The sequence below is a fragment of the Pocillopora damicornis genome, chromosome 1, assembly GCF_964200805.1.
Source record: "Pocillopora damicornis chromosome 1, jaPocDami1.2, whole genome shotgun sequence".
Classification (NCBI taxonomy): Eukaryota; Metazoa; Cnidaria; class Anthozoa; order Scleractinia; family Pocilloporidae; genus Pocillopora; species Pocillopora damicornis.
The window spans coordinates 33,829,670-33,851,669 of record NC_142670.1 but is presented as its reverse complement, the minus strand read 5'-3'; the positions used below and the strand labels follow the sequence as shown (position 1 = coordinate 33,851,669).

General features: G+C 37.6%; 3 protein-coding genes across 5 annotated transcripts; all 3 read right to left on the bottom strand.

Moving 5' to 3' along the window:
- Positions 1-1,403: 1,403 nt before the first annotated feature.
- On the bottom strand, positions 1,404-6,674 carry LOC113679265 (uncharacterized). Its single transcript, XM_089202104.1, has 6 exons — positions 6,510-6,674; positions 6,089-6,396; positions 4,198-4,312; positions 3,714-3,827; positions 2,855-3,088; positions 1,404-2,688 (listed from the first exon to the last, which is right to left on the bottom strand). The coding sequence occupies exons 1-6, from the start codon at positions 6,586-6,588 to the stop codon at positions 2,381-2,383; spliced, it is 1,158 nt and encodes a 385-aa protein (XP_089058230.1). The 5' UTR covers positions 6,589-6,674; the 3' UTR covers positions 1,404-2,380.
- A 4,006-nt stretch (positions 6,675-10,680) lies between these two features.
- Positions 10,681-19,536, bottom strand: LOC113679236 (uncharacterized). Of its 3 annotated transcripts, none has more exons than XM_089202130.1 (4): positions 19,160-19,536; positions 18,738-19,045; positions 12,368-12,482; positions 10,681-11,134 (listed from the first exon to the last, which is right to left on the bottom strand). In XM_089202130.1, the coding sequence occupies exons 1-4, from the start codon at positions 19,236-19,238 to the stop codon at positions 11,121-11,123; spliced, it is 516 nt and encodes a 171-aa protein (XP_089058256.1). In that variant the 5' UTR covers positions 19,239-19,536; the 3' UTR covers positions 10,681-11,120. The 3 variants fall into 3 exon arrangements, with proteins under 3 accessions (XP_089058256.1, XP_089058258.1, XP_089058262.1); XM_089202132.1 differs by having other exon boundaries at positions 12,433-12,482; positions 19,160-19,439; XM_089202136.1 differs by lacking the exon at positions 12,368-12,482 and having other exon boundaries at positions 19,160-19,455.
- LOC149053430 (uncharacterized) lies at positions 15,563-17,870 on the bottom strand. The gene has a single exon (XM_089202121.1). The coding sequence runs from the start codon at positions 17,739-17,741 to the stop codon at positions 16,842-16,844; it is 900 nt and encodes a 299-aa protein (XP_089058247.1). The 5' UTR covers positions 17,742-17,870; the 3' UTR covers positions 15,563-16,841.
- Positions 19,537-22,000: the final 2,464 nt, after the last annotated feature.

The following is a 22,000-nucleotide window of genomic DNA, read 5'->3' as shown; positions in this document are numbered from 1 at the left end:
AAGGTTGTTATCGCAATTGTAATTGAGGACTTTAGGACGTCACTACGGCGAAGTGTGGTAAAACGTCGGCGAAAAAACGTAATTTAAGAATAGGAGGGCTACTTCACCTAACTGGTGTCCGTGCCACCCCTATGTAAACAGGCCCGTAATCAGCGCCATACCGGCGCAAACGTTTGGCAAACGGTAGAAAGTTGCTGCTTGTTTGTCTTCACCGCACGCATGCATGATTCTGAGATAACGACATCGTAATATGTTTTCTTTAATCGGAGTTACGGACGACTGAACAGATTGCTTAAAGCAATACTACATATTTCTATGCATTGTCGTAAAGAATATTTGCTGCTGGTAGTTTAGGTCTTATAGGTTCTTCCTTACACATGGCGTGTCTCGTTATAAATACGTTGATATGAAACCTTTGGCAATATTTGCAATTTTTTTTTTAACTTGTTGTGGTTTCTAGGTTCATATATGGGCGACAAGGGTCAACGATTTTTGTTCAATAGTTAATGATCGAGAACCACCAACTGCGTGTTGATTTAGTTTAAGAACGATAGTGCAAACTGCAGAATTTTAGATCCCCGCTATAAATTAATGATTTATTCGACCCAAAATAAATCATAACCAAGCGAGAAACAGCGCAGCACCTGACACTCGATGATTTAACAAATCGACATTCGTTTAGTGTGGACTGTACTTTTATCGACAACGATATTCGTCATCACAGTAGTCGAAATGTTGTGGACCCACGAGGCGCAGCCCTGTGAATCCACAACAAAAACTAATTCGATTCATTACTTTTTGGATCGATCATAAATTGAAGAAGAACCTCCGCCATTTTGAAATTTGCTTAAATCACTTTACTCATTTGATTTAATTGAGGAAATTGTTGATGGTCTCCCTCCCATGTGCCGACGCGCACAGACAGTTAACCTAATTCTTAGATCTCTTGAAAAAATCCACAGCACAGCTTGATGAATCTTGAAGAGCTGAGGTCAATTCCGAAAAAAAAGGGGCCCATAGATTCAATTTTTGATTCGTAAGCACATAGATCTACAAGAATCTATTACTAATAGGCGTTGTTTCCCACGCTTTTGTGTGCAGGAAAAGAAAGTACAGAAAGAGTACTTGTCGCGAGCAGTTTGGCTGTTTATAGTTACTGTTTCCACTTGATATTGAATTCCAGTTGCAGAGAGTATGAGGAGTCCCTTTTGGTGAGGAGAGGTACTAAATATTTCAGTCTTTTCGATGGCAAGTTTTCCCTCTGGTTTTCACTCTCATTTGCAAAACACCAATGAAATTATTGGAAACAATTTCTACCTGGGTACCCCTATCGCGATGAGTTATCAGTGATTTGTATGCTTTAAACATTGTTTTCGGCAGACTGAAAATTAGAACAATTAAAAAACGTTTTCGCAAGCATTTTATTATACTTGTTTGAGTTTGAGCTCTATGATATCAGTTCTTTTCGTCACGTGAAGTCCCTTTAATCTTTTTTACTTCTAACATTAAAATAAGATAATGATGTTGAATCAGGTGCGTATATTAGGGCTAATGTGGATGGGGGGGGGGGAGAGGGTACATTTTTTTTAATCTGTGAAAGATTTTAAGGTCTCGCTAATCTGCTGCCTTATTAAAGAAATTCGTCTAAACTTTCCTTTTTTTTTAGTAACTCTAGGCTAAGCTTTTGAAGTTTCGATTCGTAACTTTTAACCTTTCTATGGAGCACCGGAGGAAGATTGTATATTGTATTCGATATGAATAAGATTATAGATCGAAGTTTTCTTTCATGCAAGTTTTTTCTGTTATTCCCTCCCTTGTATACAATATCAAATTCTTAGCTTGGGTCATTATATTTAGCTCCAGGTACACAGCATTGCTTACAGGAGAAATCCACTCGCTTATTACTGCTAACTGAACATTTGAAATTATGCCATCGTGAATATCGACAACGCTATCACAGCATGATTGACAATTATACATACAATCATTTTTATCATTATTTTTTATTATTATTATAATTATTATTATTACTTTTAGTAGTAGTAGTGGTAGTTATAGTAGTAGTAGTAGTGGTATTGTTATCAGTACATATAGTATTACTATCGTGATAATTACTATTGTTATTGTAATTATTATCATTGTCATTTCTAATTATATTATCAAATTTCTAAGGTATATTTTAATCCATCCCTTCGCATGTTGGATTTCATCTACAATGAGTACCTTAAGCTTTTCAGTGCAGTTAAATGGAAGCCATCAACGTAGATGATCTAGGATAGTAAATATGTACTGCTAAAACTATCAGACATCTGAAGCTATCTAGTGAATCACAGGCCAAGTAAAGAGTTTTTAATGGCAAGGTTGTTGATGAACAGGTATTTTAACCAAGATAAAACACCTCCCAGTCATCAGATGAAAAGTATTGTGTACCAGACAAGATTGTGGTTGGCTTATTTGCTCCTTTTGGTGTCTCGTAGTTGCTAAGATAGGTGTATGAATAACTGTTGCTGTTAGAATTACCCGAAATGTAAATGTCATAGCCATTTCCAAATGTTGGACCATACTCCTGATCCCTGTAAATTGCATATTGTGAGTGTAAAACCATGCTCTTAAATGGATGCAGTTCTTCTTTGTTCCGTAGAGAAAATATGAACGCATTGGGAGTGTCGCCATAACCACTAGAAGAATCTAAAGAAGAAAAGGGTAGGTACAATTTAAACTAGTGCCCTGTTTGGGTAACAAAGTGGTTAAAGGGCCGCTGACTACAACTCCGCACAGTGGAAATATCAGAGACTAATTTACTTAGTTTGGCCTTTCAAGGCACAATGATTCGAAGTTAAATTCAAGTTTTTACCCCAAGTAATATCAGTGTATCCTCCAAACACGTACTGGCCTGTTTTGATGATGGTCACGGTGTTTGGTTTATGGTCGCAACTGGTGTGGAAGGTGCTTACAGCCCAGCCGTGCGTGGAGGCGCGGTGGCACAGCAACCACTGCGAACTATTTCCTACAGCAGGCGACAAAAAATGTGACAGGTTGCCGAGAAAGTTTGTGTTGCCCACCAATATTGTAGAATTGATTAACATACCTAAGAAAAAATAACATAGTCCATCAAACTTGATTCAATTGCATTGCCTGTCACATGAACTTCAAATCCACGAGGCAAAAACAAAAAAACAGAAAAAAACGCGTACAGTATTTACCTCAGGAAGCTTCGCTCTTAGGTTACACCTTGCGCCTTGTTTGTGGGTCATTTTGCGATAGGATTTCAAAATAATCATACTCATAATCGTAATATTAATTAACAAGGAAAGAAGCCTTGACTGTGCCCTGTTCTGTTGTAAAGCAGTTGAGAAGCCCAAAAGAAGTGTAGGGGAAATCACGAGACGTAGTACAAATTGGCAGATGGCGTGACAGCTTTAGCTCAGCCCATTTTTTTTTTACCCTGATAGCACACGCTCTTTCAACCAATGGCAGGGCACGTTATATCCGAACTTTATTTTAATTGTAATTTAACAGTGGACATTCCATATGCACACATGCATCCCTCTTGTTTGTAACTCATTCAACAACAACAGTGGAAATTATCTAAGACTCATTATGCCTTAGCATTACTGTTGGTCCGTTCCATATAGATTCTAGGTTTCCGCACAACATGACCGCCGATTATTTCCATAAAGGCTCTTAATAGGCAACAAGTATTTTGAACAAACCTAGTTCACATCGCTTTCCAGAAAACCCCTGTCGACATCGGCACTCGAAGCTAACGACTCCATCGATGCAAGTTCCACCGTTAAGACATGAGTCTTTCTCGCAGTGCTTGATTACTTTAAAAGAAATCAATCAAAATCAAATTAAAAAATAGAAAAAAAAGAAAAAAATATACATGATACGCATAAAAGTTATTGAGATATTGGGAACGTTTTAAGTGAAACTATGGATTGTGGGGTGATTTTAAGATTATTCCTTTTCTTCATGTCCATTAAAAGCCTAAACATCCAACAGACCACCAAGAAGTTGTCATGTAACATTAGCGTCAACACTTCCTGTGCAATTGGAACCCAACGTATTCGCACTACTTCTGGCTGAAATTTTGTACCCAAAGTATCGGTCTTGCGTTAAAGTTATGATGCAGCGCTGATGTAATCATTAATAAATGGCAGGAAATTTTTAATCTAGCACATTTAAACACCTCACCTGTTTCGCAGTCTTTCCCCTCAAATCCAATTTTGCAAACGCACACATAACTGTTTTTCTCGTACTGTGGTACGCAAGTGCCATAGTTTTGACAGGGTCCTCTGCTGCAAGGTGTCTAAAATGAAATTAGTAGTAAAACAATGAGTCAACCGACAACTCTTGAACTTTCCCTCAGAAACGAGAGAGAACCTTCTCAGTAAACTAATTAGTTGTATATGTTTTCAGACCCGATATGTATACAGGGCTAGTATTTATCAAGCCTATGCCCATCTTAGGTCTTTGGCGGGGAAACTACGGTACACCTGTTTATGCCAGTGCAACCTAGGCACAAACTAGTATCATACAGAAATCAAGCAGTATCTGTGTGAGGCAAATTTTCCCAAGGAAAGATGACAATCACACCAAAAGAGAGATTTCGCTCCTTGTTAAAGTTTTGGAGGAGCCGAGTCACCTTCCAGCTGGATATCTCAGTAGTCTTCCTTCTTCTTAGTTGAGTAACTCCCCCCCTTTCTTGTTTATAAAAACAACAGAATGATGATCATTTTAATAATGAACTTGAGAAAGTAAGCGAATGGCTTAATGCTAACAAACTAACGCTCAACGTCAAAAAGTCTAATTATGTCATTTTTCGTCCCCACCAAAAAAGAATGCCTTTCATTCCTTAAATTAAGATTTTTAATCCAACTTTAAATACTAGAGTAACTCTAGAGATGAAGGACTTTGTTAAATATTTGGGTATAATGATTGATTCTGAACTATCATGGAAGCATCATATTGACTTTATCTGTCACAAAATTAGTAGATCTGTTGGAATAATTGCTAAAATGAGGCATTACATTCCACGGCGTCTTCTTTTGAATTTATATCATGCACTTATTTCTCCTTATTTAAATTATGGTATCTGTGCATGGGGCAACTGTCCACAGACCTACCTCAATAAGATACTTGTTCTGCAAAAACGTGCTCTGCGTTTGATTTATTTTTCTAAACCCAGAGACCATGCAATCCCTTTTTTTATTGAATCAAACTGCCTTCCTTTGCAGTCTTTGTTCTTTCAACAGTTAAGCTATTTAATGTATGACGTTCATGCTAAGACAGCTCCTAAAAGTCTTCTCGATAAGTTTGCGAAAATCAATACAGAACATCATTATAATACGCGATTATCTGCAAAAGAATGCTTCTCTGTCAAATTCTCTAGAACTGAAAAAATGAAAAAATCTTTTACTAGAATTGGTGTGTCTATTTGGAATTCTATTCCACTTTCTGTTAAGACTCTCAACGTTTCTAATTTTCGTAAAAAAATTAAATCACTACTCCTTAATGTTCTAGCTAATGAAGATAATTATTTGAATGTTAATTTTTTAATAGAATATTTTGTGAAGTTAACCTGATATATTGTATATAACTCTAGTTGTAATTTTAGTCTTTTTCAAATAACAAAATCCCTTATACTTGAATTTTTATGTAAGGTGTTTCTTTCTGTATGTTTTTGTATTTCTTCTTTTCTTCTTTCTTATGTAATTTAAAAACGCCTTTAGTTAAAGTCTTGTCCTGCCTAGATTAGCATTGTAGCTATTTGCAGGACATGAAGTTTTCTAAACCTTAAATTTCTTTCTTTCTTTCTTTAAATAAAGAGTGTACATTAAATAAAGAGTGTATAACACGAGAATTTTAAAATAGAGACAAGTAGCCATAGAATTAATGATACCATTAATGTCAAACAATAAAGTTTTCTTCGTCAAAAAATTAAAAGAACGAAAGAAAGATCATATGTTCAAATCTGTATAAAAATGATATATAGATTTAGCCAAGCCTAAAAGCGGAGCTCGCCATTTTTTTTCCCCCGGAATTTTCCCACAATTTTTCCAGTGTTAAACATCAGATCACTCACCTGAATACTGTAATGATGAAATTTCTGGCTGATGATGACTTCGTCCGAGTTATTGTACTTATCCGATGGCAGCAACTCACATACGCGTGTTCCTGTTTTGGAGGCACTTGCCTCTAAGTTGTATGAAAAACACATGGGTTCCTCTAGGCAGGCAAACGCACACTCGCCGTCGTTTTTAACCTCAGCTGAATTGATCTTGCTGATGTTTAAATAGGAAAACGTTTCTTCCACCATATTCATTAACCACATTTCGTCTGAGGATTCTCGATGGAGACCTTTGTTTGAAAAAGTCCGAACTTTTCTATAACCTATCACAACGAAAATGATTTGTGATTTATATAGCTCTGCTGAACGCTATTACCTCTCCAAATTACGCAAAATATGAAAGAAAACATAAAATATGGACAGTAGATTGAAATACCTTGCGAAGTATGAAGACAACGAATAAAGCAGATCAGTAAAGGCAGGCAATATCGGAGTCTAAGGCGAACCCGCTCCATAACTTGAACTGTTAAAACACCTAATTGTTATGACAGTGGTAGCCAGGTATCTCCCAATGGGTTATGGTGCCTTGTGAGGAGGTTTTAAAGAGGATTATTTCAATCAGAAGTTTATGCCATTGGACCATAGCATATAATAATCTTTGCGTAATTTGTAAACTGATAATGTTCAGAGGAAGTCGTTGAAGCACCTGTATCCGTGAGACCAAAGAGTCGATATCATGATTATTGCACAACGATTTAACAAAACCACCTGCACCAGCAAAACAAAATCCCTTGACACTTCTTTTTATTAAGAGCTGGCTAAACTTAAAATTAGCCTCATAAAGAATTTGTTGTCCTTTGAATGTTTTACAAACGTGGTCTTAGCATCTTTTATCATTGGAAAAAGCTTTCTTTCTTTTTCGAATTTCACGGCCGTGAAAAGGGCGGAAGGTGATTGATGTTTTGAAAGATCAAAACATGCAGCGTAAAGCTACTGGAGCCAACGGTATTTTTCGTTTCACACTGAGTTGTTTTTTCATGAGGACAACAAAACAAAGTGTCGTTCACGATCAGAGCCAAAGACCTCGCTCAATCAACAGGATTGTTTGAACCGAAGGTTTATGCCATTGGACCAGACCATGATTTAATAATCATAGCGTAATTTGTAAACTGATGTTGTTAAAAGGAAGTCGTTGAGGCACCTGTCTCCGTGAGACCAAAGATTCGATAACATGATTATTGCACAACGATTTAACAAAACCCACTGCAACTGCAAAACAATCCCTCGACATTTTTCAATTAGGAGAATGACTTAATTTTTAAACGGGTCGAAGTAAAGCCTTTAAAATTATGAGATGTGCAACTCTAAACAAGAGCTGAAGTAGATGTTACATTCGTGCAACAATTATGTCACCATCTGAATAATTTTTAACCGAAGCAAGCAAATTTGAATATCATGGAGATGGTAATGTTTCGCCCGTTTGCTTCAAAATTACTTGGCTACGTAGAACTCAATTGTATGACTTAAATTTAGCCTCGTAAAAATTTTTGCCCCGATTGGTTATATTCCGTGTTCTATACTAATATAATTTGTTTGCGCGGTATTCCATTTGCCTGCAACCTTGATTTCAATGTTCCTGCCGTGATGTTACAGTCTCTACCCAGATATCATTTATCACCGTAATGTTACATATTCTACCACTATTATCACTTCACCACTGCTAATTATCACTTCACTGTTTCAATTCAGTACTTGATATCCAATCTTTTTTTTTTTGGATTAACATAAGTTTACTAACTGTTTATCAATTGAAAGACAGAGGTTCACACAATTTGAATTTTCTACCTCAATCTTGTGCTATGTTAATTTCATAAGGGATTTTCTTTTCGTTTATTTTGGGTTATGTTTTGTTTTGGTTAGCGTTAATTTTGTCAAATTTCGAGAGGGTGAACATAAACTTCCGTTTTACTAATTTCACAGTCGTGAAAAGGGCGGAAGGCGATCGATGATGTGAAATATCTAAACACAGCATAAGTTATTCAAAGCAGCCAACGGTTGTTTTCCTTTCACAGTGGGTCGATCGTTTTTTATGTGGACAACAAAGCCCAACTGTCGCTCATGATCAGAGCCAAAGTCCTCGCTCAGATAACACTAGCTTTAGTTTGCTCATAATTTTTCACTCTCTTTCCCATTCTTTGTAAATAAGTGCAAACAAACAAGAAAATTTGGGGTAGTTTCATTGACACCTAAAGGAAAATTCGTCGAGAACGAAAGATAATTTTAGAAGATGCATGCATGTAAGAGGAATTTGCTTCTAAATATTTTCGTTCCCGCAATGAAGTGTTACGCCGCATTTACAATACACACTCATGATAAATGGCGAGGAATTTTAATTATTGGCTTTGGTGGAAGTAAATTGAAATCAAGGTAGAAAATGAAACACATTACGAGGATAAATTTATGGGAAAATTAAGAATGACATTTGACCACATGCAATGTTTTCAAATGAGTAATTAAATTTATTCATTCCAGGTTTAAGTTCTGTATTCAGCTTCTTGTCGTCAAGCAGCGCTATTGCCTTTCAATTACGGTAATGATTTTTATTATCAAGTGCATTTTACAGAGACTAGAGAAAGCAAGATGAAATGGAGTCTCCTATTCAGGAAGGGGATTATGGAGCTAGAGTTTAAAAGCATTTTGCAAACCTCTTTGTTAATAGTAATAATAATAATAATAATAATAATAATAATAATAATAATAATGGTAATAATTATATGGAAATTTAGCAGTAAAAATTCCACGAGGTGGCTCTTCTTTCCACCGTTTCCATTGGAATTTAGAATATTTGTTCTTGTGGAGGGACGAAAACCGGAGGCTGGAGAAAAACCCTCGCAGCAACGACAAGAACCAACATCAACCCAACCTACACATCAAATATAACTTTACCATTATTTGTTTTAGTCACAGCATGAAACTCATGATTTACTGAAAAACGCAACTCATTTCTTGCTTAACCCATCCGGCCCCACACACTTGAGCTTTATGATGGTTTTCAATGGGATTACGAGTCAGTGAAATGCCCCAGGGCGATATCACAATAGTCATTATTTATTTTCTTCTGTGGCTCACTTCAGTTTAGGAAATTTAATCAAACTGACCTTCTGCTTTGCTGGTAGAAAACAACAGTTCAGCAGCCAGCTCTAGGCATGCCATCCTTTCAACGCTTTTGTTTGCTCATGTCTTCTTGTGAATAGGCCCCGAATGAGAAAATAAATCAACGTTATTGAATAATTGGAAGTGTAGCTTCACAACAATCCTACATAAGAGACTCCTGCTCCATGCATAAGCCGATTCCAAACTTTTGGCAACTTTTACATTTGACAAGAAATTGGAATAGAAGTAACACGTGTCCTCAAAATAGGTGTAATACATTCCCTGTAAATTTTGGTCAAATTATTCTCAGATATTATTTTGATAAGCATTCAATAAAAACAGGACAAGTCAAAGAGGGCGCCAAGAGAAGGGATATGAAATTTATTTTACACACTTTACAGAATTCTACCCAAAAGAACTATCACTTTTTACAGTTGACAGAAGTAACTTATTAAAGCAAGTACAATACAAGCTGAAAGAATAACATTTCACGTGAAGATTACTCTTTTTATTATGCAAAGCCTTACATAATCAGGCCCTCTAAATATGCCACATATAAAAGGTTTCAATATGAAGAATTAAATACCGTCAGAGGAGTTTTCAGTCGCCCTACCTATAGTTCTATTTATCTTTAGTCAGGTCGAAACCGCGAGCCGTCGACTGCGAGACATCACGCACTCACACGCACTTATTTCTACTTATCACACACGAGAATGCAGTTTGCGTGAGGTTCATTCCATTGAACATTCGGATCAATATCCGAGTATCTGGGTAACTGTCCACCTACCCCTCCCCTAACCCAACATTAACCCCACCTTGTTATCAATTGACTATTGTTGAGTCAGGGGAGGGGTAGGTGAGCAGTTGCCCAGATACTGATATTGATCACCTAAGAATAAAGAAATGGGGAAAGAAGAGAGAAAATACAGCTCTGATTCAAATTATTAAACGTAAACCGTTTTATCAAGTTTTTTTGTTTTGTTTTCAGGAATGAGTTAGGGCCTTGGAATTTTAACCAGCAGTAGTTAAAAGTCTAAGATAGCCGTTTAAGACAGCCAGCAATAAGTGAGGATTTTATATCCACAAATGTCATCAAGGTCACTGCACAAAAAGAACTCTGGAAAACTTCAGTCCTTGAAATGTTTTGAACTCAAATTTGCTGTTGCTGACAGCCAAATAGAACGGGGAAATACGATATTATGTAAGATGGAACGGCCCTCCCCAATCGGAATAATACATTTCTATAAAATGCCTGTGAACACTTTATCTCCCCCATCCGTTATAAGAGACTCCACTCCATTTGTAAGCCGATCTCACATTCCCTATGACCTTTTCCGCTGACGATAACGGGAATTTATGTGACAAACAGCTCGAGGCCTCAAAGGAGATGTTACACTTTCCTTTAAAATTATCCGTCAAATTTGAATAAATGAATCACAAATAAGTCCAACCTCTTTCAGAAGGGCATTTATTGAGAACAACTCTAGGATCTCTAGCGACAGAGAAAGTCAAAGACACCGCAAAGTTATGATAGATGCACTTAATTACACGTTTTACAAAACTTCTACCTTCAACAACAATCACTTGGTGTAAGCATCAAAATTACATCGTCTTTCATCATATACTGATTGGATTAGCTGCTAATTGAAGGAACTAAAATAAATATAATACCTGCTGAGAGAATAGCGTTTCTCATAAATTTTACTGGTATAATTCTGCAAAGTGTTGATCAGGCCTCCTTAGAATTCTAAATGAAAAATCTTAAAAAGAGATGAACTGTTCAAAAGTTGTTTCATTCTTAACGTGTTTGTGTCTTCTGTCAAATTGTTATCGCAGTTTCGGCCGTGACCAAATCGCTGTGTCGATCGGGGTCATTCAGAATCTTGTACTGATTTCATTCTGAGACAGCTGAAAATAAAAATGTACTTGAGTATTCAAGCATGTGGCTTTATCAATGGCGAAATGTTTTGATATTTCATGAAAGATGGTGGAAGTTTGGACAGTGGCACCTGAAATATTTTTTTGGGGGGCGGGGGAATTTGAAAAAAGATGAGTTCTAAATGTTTCCATCAGATTCAGAGTCCCTTAAAACCTTGTACTGAAGTGATTCTGAGATACTTGAGCTTTAAAGGTCCTTCGAAACATTTATGCACCCGATGATATCAGGACGATAAAGTTTTAAACAACTCGCCTCGTAAACAGCACTGGGGAACAATTGTGCCAGAGGACAACTCCAATAAAGAAAACAATATATATGTGAGTGCACTGGTCATTCCATTACTGCGTCAACTTATCAAATAAGTTCATCAGGAAGTGCACAAAATATGCCCGTTAATAGACGATATTGCACTGTAGAACAAAACAAAAAGCAACACTGTGGTCGCACTGAACGATTTAAACTTTGATTTTTCTTTTTTGCGTTTGTCAGGCTTGACTTTTAAAGAAACGCACTTTCAAGCGAGACAGATGTTTTTTTGGTCACATAGAACACTTAAATTGTTTCGTCCGTGTTGTTTTCGTCTATCGCATACTCCTAATGCAATCGATACGATGCACAGGTAAGGCCGTAGGATGTATTTCGCAAACTCCTATCAAAATATTAAAGGTGAAATAAAAGTGGGGTAATAAATCCCTCATTCGATGGTTTAACACACAATACGAGAGGAAATTTTGCTTATTGCTCGTATTTGATTGTGTTTTGTTCTGTTGTAAAGCAGTTGAGAAGCGGTTAGAGCTCCAAAGAAGTGTAGGGGGAAACACGAGACGTAGTACAAATTGGCAGATGGCGTGACAGCTTTAGCTCAGCCTCGTGTTTTGTACTCTGACAGCACACGCTCTTTCAACCAATGACAGCGCGCGTTATATCCGAACTTTATTTTGATAATAATTTAAGGTTGTCACGTAACATTAGCGTCAACACTTCCCGTGCAATTTGATCCCGAAGGTCTAGATTTTATTCAAGGAATTGGCATTTTTGGCCTCCCCTATTTTCATGATAGTTTCCGACGTTTTCGCACTGCTTTTCGGGTGAAACTTTCTGCCTAAAGCATCGGTCTTGCGTTAAAGTAATATAATGGAGCGCGGATGGAATTGTTAATACATGGTGGAGAAGTTTTGATCTAGCACATTTAAATACTTGACCTTTTTCGCAATGTTTTCCCTCAAATCCAATTTGGCAAACGCATACATAAGTGTTTTTCTCGTACCGCGGTACGCAAGTGCCATTGTTTTGACAGGGTCCTCTGCTGCAAGGTGTCTAAAATGAAATTAGTAGTAAAACAATGAGTCAACAACTCATGAACTTTGCTCAGAAATAATAGAAAACCTGCTCAGTAAACTATTAAGTTGTATATGTCCCGTATTTTGTCGATGATGCGTGCTTGTAAACCGAGCTTTCATTGCAAACTCGGGCTTTTCAGAACCGATATTTACACAGGGCTAGTATTTAATCAAACTCATGTCCATCTCAGGTCTATGACAGGGAAACTACGATATAACTGTTTATGCCAGTTTTTTGCTCCTCTCTAAAGTTTTGAAGGAGCTGAGTCACCCTCCAGCTGGATATCTTAGTAGTCTATCTTCTTCTCAGTTAAATAAGTTCCCCTTCCTTTGTTTATAGAAAAAAATGATTCGCTTCCCTTCCCTATCGAATGTAAATACTTCTTAATCATAAAAAAAGATCGAGGAAGGATTATTCTTGAAAAAGGTTCATTTAAAACAGAATAATGGTCATTTTTTAATAACGCGAGAATTTTAAAATAGAGACAAATGGCCATAGAATTATTGATACCCATTAAGGCCATACAATAAAGTTTTCTCTTTGTCAAAAAAATTAAAAGAAAGAAAGAAAGATCATATATTTAAGGCCTAGTTTATACGTCGCGCTACAGTCGAATTTAATTCAGACGAATTTAATTCCATTAAATTCGTCGTTCCGTCGACATAAATCGTAGCGTGGTTTTATGCGTCGAAATCAATACGGTCGAATTTAATTCTCTTCCCAAATGCAGTGTCTCTGGTCAGAGGTGTCATTTTGAAACAAACATGGCGCGGGCTAAAGCTCTGAAAACAATTTTCCTCGAGAAAATTTCCAGGGAAAGACAACGGCGACGTCAATTACGGCGTAATATGGTTACATTGGTGTTACTGAGGAAAAGGTTTATCGTACGACTTTGTTTGCTGACGTGTCTCCTGTTACAGTCAAGTGAAGATTAAATTAGCGCTCGAAGACCTCGCAGTTGTCGTCGCAGTCATAAAAACACAGGTTGGTGGGAATTGGTCTGGGCGTCCTATGATGAAGGAAGATTTAAAAAAACCTTTCGTGTATCAAGGAATACGTTTAACTTAATTTTGAAGAGTATTCGACCTGATATTGAGAAAGATTTTGTCACAGAGCAGCCCGTTTCTGCCGAATGTAGGCTGGCTATATGTCTTTACAGATTAGGCAAAGGTGACTACCTATACACCATTGCGGAACTGTTTGGCCTTGGTGTGACGACCGTTCACAAAATCATAGAGGAAGTATGTGAAGCGATCATAAGAAACCTGCGGAAACCTTCGGTGCAAGCGCATTTTCCAATCACCAAACAGAATATTATGGAGAAAATGGTGGATATGACAGCGTTTTAGCAATTCCCCTGCGCCTGGGGTGCTGTAGATGGGTGCCACATCCCCATTCAGTGCCCTCCTGGCGGTCTGGAAGCCTGTAAAGAGTATTATAACTTTAAGAACTTTTATTCAATAGTATTGATGGCCATTGTAGATGCACAGGATCGTTTCATCTGGGCAAGTGTTGGTTTTCCAGGAAATTCACACGATTCCATCATTTTCCAGTCCACTGATTTGTGGCACAACATTACTGAAAACAACATCATACCATCAATTTCTCAAGTTATTGAAGGTACCGAGGTTTACCCTATGATTTTGGGCGATTCTGCTTTCCCATTCAGAGTGTGGTTAAAGTAATGCTAACCTTACACCTAAAGAGGGCTATTTTAACTATCGTCTAAGCCGCGAAAGAATGGTAACTGAGCGAGCCTATGGACAACTGAAGAGCAGGTGGAGAGTTTTGTATCGAAAGCTAGAATGTAGACCAGATTCGGTGAAACTGGCCGCGCTCGCGTGTATTGTACTTCACAACATCTGCATTACCACAAAGGACAGCCTTCCTGCCCAACTGGATTTGTCAATTGATCCTTTCACACAAAAGAAAAGGTCCAGAGAAGAAATACGAGACCTGTTGCAGATGCGCAACTGCCCTAAGAGAAAGGATTCATCTCGCAAAGCTGGAGCAATACGGGAGGCTCTGACAAGGAAAATGTGGCAGGAAAAAGAAGCAAACGAACTGGAAATGTAAACGTAATTAAAACAATTTTTTTGTCATCCATGTTATTTTCAAAGTTCTCCATAGATTGTAACAAATAAATCACTTCACATTCCAGGTAAACTTCATAAAAGCAACAGTGTGTTGTTCCATAAAATATTCAACGCCCCTGTGAAGTTTTTTGTTAGACCTCAAACTCCCGCTAACTCCGGCAACCATCTTAAACTTTAGCTCGTACTTCAAGAACCTGCTACTTGCCTTCACGCCGGAACGCGAGTTCTACGCTCTTAATCCACGGGGGTAGAAATGAATATTTTGTGGAACTGTCTCAATTTCAACTTAGGCATTACATGTACAAGCCCTGAAAATCGGCATTATATGAAAAACTCGCTTACTTCACTATTACATTTCTTTTCAGTACACATAGCAGAAAAAAGAAACAAAGTTGACAAAAGGTACTGAATGTCATGACATTCCTAATACGTTTGTTGCATTACTTCTCATCAATGCTTTAAGCGACCCATTTTAAATGCAAGTTAGAAAGGCACAGGTCTCGAGTTCATGTTCAAGCAAGCAATGATAGTCATTGGATCAAGGAATACTATTAATATGACTTTACGTTGCATCATTGTATATTTTTCAGACATTACATACAGTACCATGAGATAAACACTGTTATGATGAGAATTGCAATACTGTAATTCAGTTGTTATTTCCTTCGTTAAAGAAATGTATTGATTCTTTCACCATATTATTTTCCTTTGTTTTCCAACTTTTGTAATATGATTGAAAAGATTCAAAGTGAAACACAACATTTGAAAGATTTGTAAACCATAATGTACATTTCAGTAATACACATTATGATATCCTGTTCCTTTCATGTTTTTGAGGGAACAAATTTGAAAGGGTATCTACACTGTCACCAGATGAGATGTATTTAGGCTCATTTATAGGAAGGGTAGCCTTGAGAAGACAGCAGTACTTGTTTTCCATTGCACAAGTTTTTGTTTTGATTACTCATAACCACAAAGTAAACATTAAACAGAGAATTATTGAGGATCATATCTTGACAACCAAAACATAACAAACTACCTATGGTGGTATCTCAGTGCAAAGGAACTACATGGGAACTCAGGTAATATTATTAATACCTCTGCTGCCAAAAATTAAATAGTTTTGCCTGCACCTGTACATAATTTGCATCCACTTCAGGAACATTGCCAGGTACACCTTATAAGTTGGCTATCAGCTCATTCAATCAATTATGACAGTTAACGGTACAAAACTTACTGGTCGGACATGATCACCACATCGTTGATATTTGCTATAAAATGTGTTCTCAAAGTGCCTTTAACACCCTCCCCCCCTCCCCACCAACTGTTTCCCCCAATTTTTCCCTCAAATAAATATTTGTATTTTTCTCTCAAATAAATATTTGTATTTTTCTGAGCAAAATTCCACTATTTTGTCTTAATTTGCTTAAGACCTGGATTTTTATGGATAACAACAACGACCAACTTGGACCACAAGAAGCATGGCTTCCTTCCTATTTGACATCACAGACTGCTTTCAAAGCATTTTTGCACTGCAAAGCAGTTTGTGATGTCATGAACAAGGAATAGATCCATGCCCCTCACAGCTTGGTTGTGTTTGAGATAAAAACAGACTTAATTTGCAAATTCTATTAAAAAACCAATATTTAAACAAAATGCTACACTTCTTGAGCCATCATATCAGTGCAATATTGAGATTTCTGCTGGTGGAAAAAGATTATTTGAGTTATAGGCACTTCAATACCATAGTGTAGAAGGCTCTTTTCAAAGCAGTTCCAAAATAACTTTAAAATATTAGAGTGCAAGCCACGACCCTTTCAAAATTGGTACAACTGTAAAACACCAGATTGTCCTTGTGAAGTCATAGTTGACTGAACGTGATGTAGGAGAGACTGCTCATCATTTTTTGGAGCAGATGACATCGATGGTGTGTACCTAAAGGATGGGGTACTTGGGTGACTGCTGCTAGCTCTGGGATTGGACACAGATTGTTATGGCTTTGATGATGAAAATCATCAGAATAAGAACTGCTATAAGGATGGAAACTACCATGGGGTTGCATGTTTGGATTGCTGTTGGGTGTCAGTATGCCACACATCAACTGGAAGTACCTCATTTCCTGTTCTCTAGACTGCTTCATATCTTCCCTTAAAATTTGCAAAAGTTCTTTGGTGGGATCATTCTCAATAGTACTTTGAAGTAGTTCAACAGCTTTTGCCATCTGCTCAGCTTTAGCTCTTTAAGAGGCAGGTTTCTTTGCCAAGAAACGTTTACCCTTGGATGGGACTTCTCCACTGCTATCCATAAGGCTGGATGAAGTGCTTGCACAGTCATCATCATCACCATCAACTTCTTGATCATTCTTGCTGGTATCTTGCTTGTCTAAATTTCCAATATGTACAGAGGGTTCACATGCATTTTCTCGTTGACATGAATCTTTAGTTTTAACAAGTACATAAAGAAGGTCAAACCATTTACCATATCCCCGTTCTTCAACAAACCTTTCAATACCTGAAGCAGTTTTCATTGTCATGCAGATCTGCTTACACGTACTAATGCATGACTTAAATTTATTTCTCTTTTGTTGCACTTGGAAAGGAAAATCACTCCTGGTGGTCTTATTGTATTCGACGTTCAGCCGTTTCCGCACCATCTCATAAGCTTCAGTGTTGCTTGCTTTCTTAGTATTGCAAAATATCAGTTTCTTGACCAGCTGGTCATCATTAACAATGATATTTACCATCTCAGTGATGTGATCTTCTTTCCAAGTCGCTCTCCGCCCAATTCTTTTCTTCCTTTTCCCACATTCATAACTCACCATTTCACCTTCCTCGATGAAATCTGACTCTTCTTCTTCTTCTTCTTCTTCGCGAATACATGTTGTAAGATCCCTCTGACCATGGTCTTTGTCATCCACTTCGCTCTGACAATCTTTGACAAGCTTTTCTGTACAAAGAGCACACTTGAGACAATACCCAACACGTTTATTTGGTTGCCAGCCGGTAGCTTCTTCATTAACTTCAGGAATCGAACATTCCGATCGAACACATACACTTTTACCACACGTTATACAAGAATACTTCGTTTGTCTCTCACAATTACTGCAAGAAAATGACAAACTTTTCCTCCAAAGCGCCATGGCTATGAACTACAACGTAAACTCGCGCCGAAGTGCCCAAGAGGAATTTCTGCGCATGCGGAATACTTGAAAAGCTCGCCACGGGTCGCTGCGGGCTCGCCAAAATAAATTGAAATACATTATGAAAATGTATGCATTTCATTCGACGCGAAGCTAGCGCGACGTTAAAACTGAAGACGCTTTATCGATATTTTATCCGTCTTACCAAGACGGATAAAACGTCTAGGACGAATTTAATTTACCAGACGAATTTAATTCGTTTTAGACGTCGCGCTATCGTCGAATTTAATCGCTTGTGGGACCTTGAATTAAATTCGTCTGAATTAAATTCGACCGTAGCGCGACGTATAAACTAGGTCTAAGTCTACTTAAAAATATAATTCCAATTCCTTTGCCATAATATTGATTTGATTTTGTCCAGCTGCGCCAAAGTGTCTGCACGTTTCTAAAGAACAATAATCTCATGTCAGCTATTACTCATGGAGCTACTTAGCTGAGAACTAAAACAAAGAATCTTTTTCTCTATTTTTAATAATCTCTCTGCGCGAAATGTCTTTTATACAGATGTTTTCTGGGAGGATTACTTTATGTGCAAGTTTTGCGCTCCGTGAATTTGTGCAGTCAAATAAAATTCCATGAACATGACTTTGATTGACTGAACACGCAAAGGACGCGACTGTAGAGGCTCTGAAGCAAAGGCGAGAGGGAATTCCGCTTCGGAAACTCAAACCACCGCGAGGGAAATGTAAAAGTTATCTGTTCATGGGTCAGTGGCGCGTCCATGGAGATATGAAGCACTTGAGAGGTTTGGAGAGCACCCAGCAAGCTAGAAATGCTTCAAGGGACATAAGATTCGTACAGGATTGATGCGAGCCCCTCAGCGTGTGTTTTGAAATTCTAATTGATAACCATCTGTCTGAATAAACTTTACCCCAGGGGCATTTCTCTCACAGCATGTAGAATTTTTTTTTTAATGTTAAACATCAGATCACTCACCTGAATACTGTAATGATGAAACTTCTGGCTGATGATGACTTCGTCCGAGTTGTTGTACTTATCCGATGGCAGCAACTCACATACGCGTGTTCCTGTTTTCGAGGCACTTGCCTCTAAGTTGTATGAAAAACACATGGGTTCATTTAGGCAGGCAAACGCACACTCGCCGTTGTTTTGAACCTCAGCTGAATTGATTTTGCTGATGTTTAAATAGGAAAACTTTTCTTCCACCATATTCATCATCCACATTTCGTCTGAGGACTCTTGATAGAGACCTTTGTTTGAAAAGGTCCAAACTTTTTTATAACCTATCACAACGAAAATGATTTTGTCATTTGCATAGCTCTGCTGATCGCTATTATCTCTTCAAATTAAGCAAAATGTGAAACAAAACATAAAATGTAGAAAGTAGTTTACAGTACCTTGCGAGGTATGAAGACAACGAAAAAAGCAGACCAGTAAAGCCAGGCAATATCGGAGTTTAATGCGAACGCGCTCCATTATCAATGGTCAGAAAACTTGATATGACAGTGATAACCAGGTGCCTCTCTATGAGTTATGATGCCTTGTGAGGCGGTTTTAAAAAGGATTATTTCAACCAGAAGTTTATGTCATTGGACCACAGCATATAATAATCTTTGCGTAATTTGTAAACTGATAATGTTCAGAGGAAGTCCTTGAAGCACTTGTCTCCGTGAGACCAAAGAGTCGATATCATGACTATTGCTCAACGATTTAACAAAACCACCTGCACTAGCAAAAACGATCCCTCGACACTTTTTTAATAAGAGAGTGGCTTAATTGCTAAACGGGTCTATATAGCATTTAAAAGTACGGGGGAAGCAACTCTTAACAAGAGGTGAAGTAGATGTTACATTCGGGCAACACCGGTCCTATGTCACATCAGGCTGAATAATTCTAAACCGAAACAAGCGAATTTGAATATCATAGAGACGGTAATGTTTGGCTCGCCGTTGCTTCAAAATTACATGGCTACGTAGAACTCAGTTGTACTGACAGCCATAAATATACTAACTGTTTATCAATTGAAAGACAGAAGTGTCACGCAATTTGAACTTTCTACCTCAATCTCGTTTCATAAAAGTTTCATAAAGGATTATCTTTTCTTTTCGTTTGTTTTGGGTCTTGTTTTGTTGTATTTTGTTTTAGGTTTCGTTAATTTTATCAAATTTCGAAAGGGTGAATAAGAACTTCCTTTTTATGCATTTCACAGTCGTGCAAAAGGCGGAAGGCAATCGATGTTGTGTAATATCTAGACACAGCGCAAGTTATCAAAGCTATTAGACCCAACAAGTGTTTTCCTTTCACAGTGGGTCGATCGTTTTTTCATGTGGACAAGAAAGCCCAACTGTCGCTGACGATCAGATCCAAAGTCCTCGCTCAGATAACACTAGGTTTTGGTTTGCTCATAATTTTTTACTTTCTCTCCCCTTCTATGTAAATAAGTGCAAACAAACAAGAAGTTTTGAGGCGTTTTCGTTGACACCTGAAAGACAATTCGTCGAGAACGAAAGATAATTTCAGATGATGCATGCATGTAAGAGTAGTTCTCTACTAAATGTTTTCGTTCCCGCAATGAAGTGTTACGCCGCATTTGCAGTACACATTCATGAATTATGGCGAGGGATTTTAATTATTAACCATAGGAACTTGTCACCACGCTTTAAAAAGATAAATAATTTAGGTCTTTATCTTATAGAGCTTTTTAAGGAAAGGCGTAGATCACTTTCTCGTTTAAAGATAACGGAAGTTGATTGGAGTCTCATTAGAAATTGTAATATTTTGGAGATGAATTGAAATCAACGCAGAAAATGAAACATGCAATTCACGGTGGTAATGTTTAGGCCGATAACACAGGATATATATTACTGACAAATACGTCAGTCGAGACAATAAAATTGTTAACAAGGGTAAACATATTTCGTCAACTAATAATTCTGAAACAGACATAACCACGCTTCTCTGGCGTATCAAGGGGAAGTCTGTTGTTCCGGCTGAACGTATAAAGCGCTTCAAGATAGTAATTTGTCACAAGTATTACCAAAAATCTGCGTAAAAAGTCGTGACAAATAGGAAAATCGGGTTTATGGCCATAAATCCAAGCGATCAAAACGAGGTTCAGAAACTTGAAGGGAAGATTTGAATTCAAACAAATTTAACTTTTGAATTTAGCCGGTCGTAGAGCGATTTAAGGCCCACTTAATTGACCAATTTTAGCGCACGTACCAAGTGAAAGATGTCATAAGAAGTCATTCCATATTTACAAGCAACCATGTATTATTGTTTGTTATGCAGACCTTAGAGACCTTAAATGCGAGACGCTTCAGGAAGTGATTGGCGATATTAAACACACATGGGAAATTATTGTAATTTTATACGCATGCAATTCTGGCTTTTCTCAGGGCCGAAAATCAACAGTTTACATAATGGTAATAACTATTATTTTGTATATATCGAAAATAAAAACAGTGAGTACAGCATTTCTGGTCTATGATGACTTAATAGAACGACTTAGATACGATGAACAAATTATGGCTACGTAATTATGTCTCTATCGTAACCGATGATAGCCTCGGGTAGTTAAAACAGTCCTATGATAGGTTTCCACGCGCTAGTTAACATGCTATGTTGCACATTGGAGACGTTTGCAATCCACAATGATTAATTTTCAATCTCATGAAAATGTTGCGTTACATGGTTAGTTTTTTTTTATCACTCTAGATTAACAGCAACGGTATCAAATTACCCCAATCTTAAGGGCCCGGCTGCCACGGGTTGTAAAAGGAGATAAATATTATATCATATTCTATTAGTTTCAGAGACGTGTTGGAAGTGCATTCTTTGATCGAAGCAAATTTTCGGGTTTTATCCCAGTGATCTGATACAAGAGGTATCATACCCCAGAAAGCTCCAGCTGTTTTGGATTCGTGGATGACGATTAACCGAACTATCTGTGAGAACGTTTAACGAAACTGAGATGGTATCTCTTTGAGCAGACACCGGGCTGACGAAGGTCTAGCGCTCGAAACGTCAGCTTTTAAACTCTTTACGGTGGCCAATTTACGTTTCCAACTCTGTTGATAATACTAAATTACCCTGTTACTACATTACCAGAGCCACGTCGATGAGAAATATGAACATTCTACGGGTCTTGCCACATCGTAGAAAATAAATAAAATCACTGCATAGCTGAAAGAAAAGCTTACTAGATAACGACATCGTAATATTTTTCCCCTTACCGG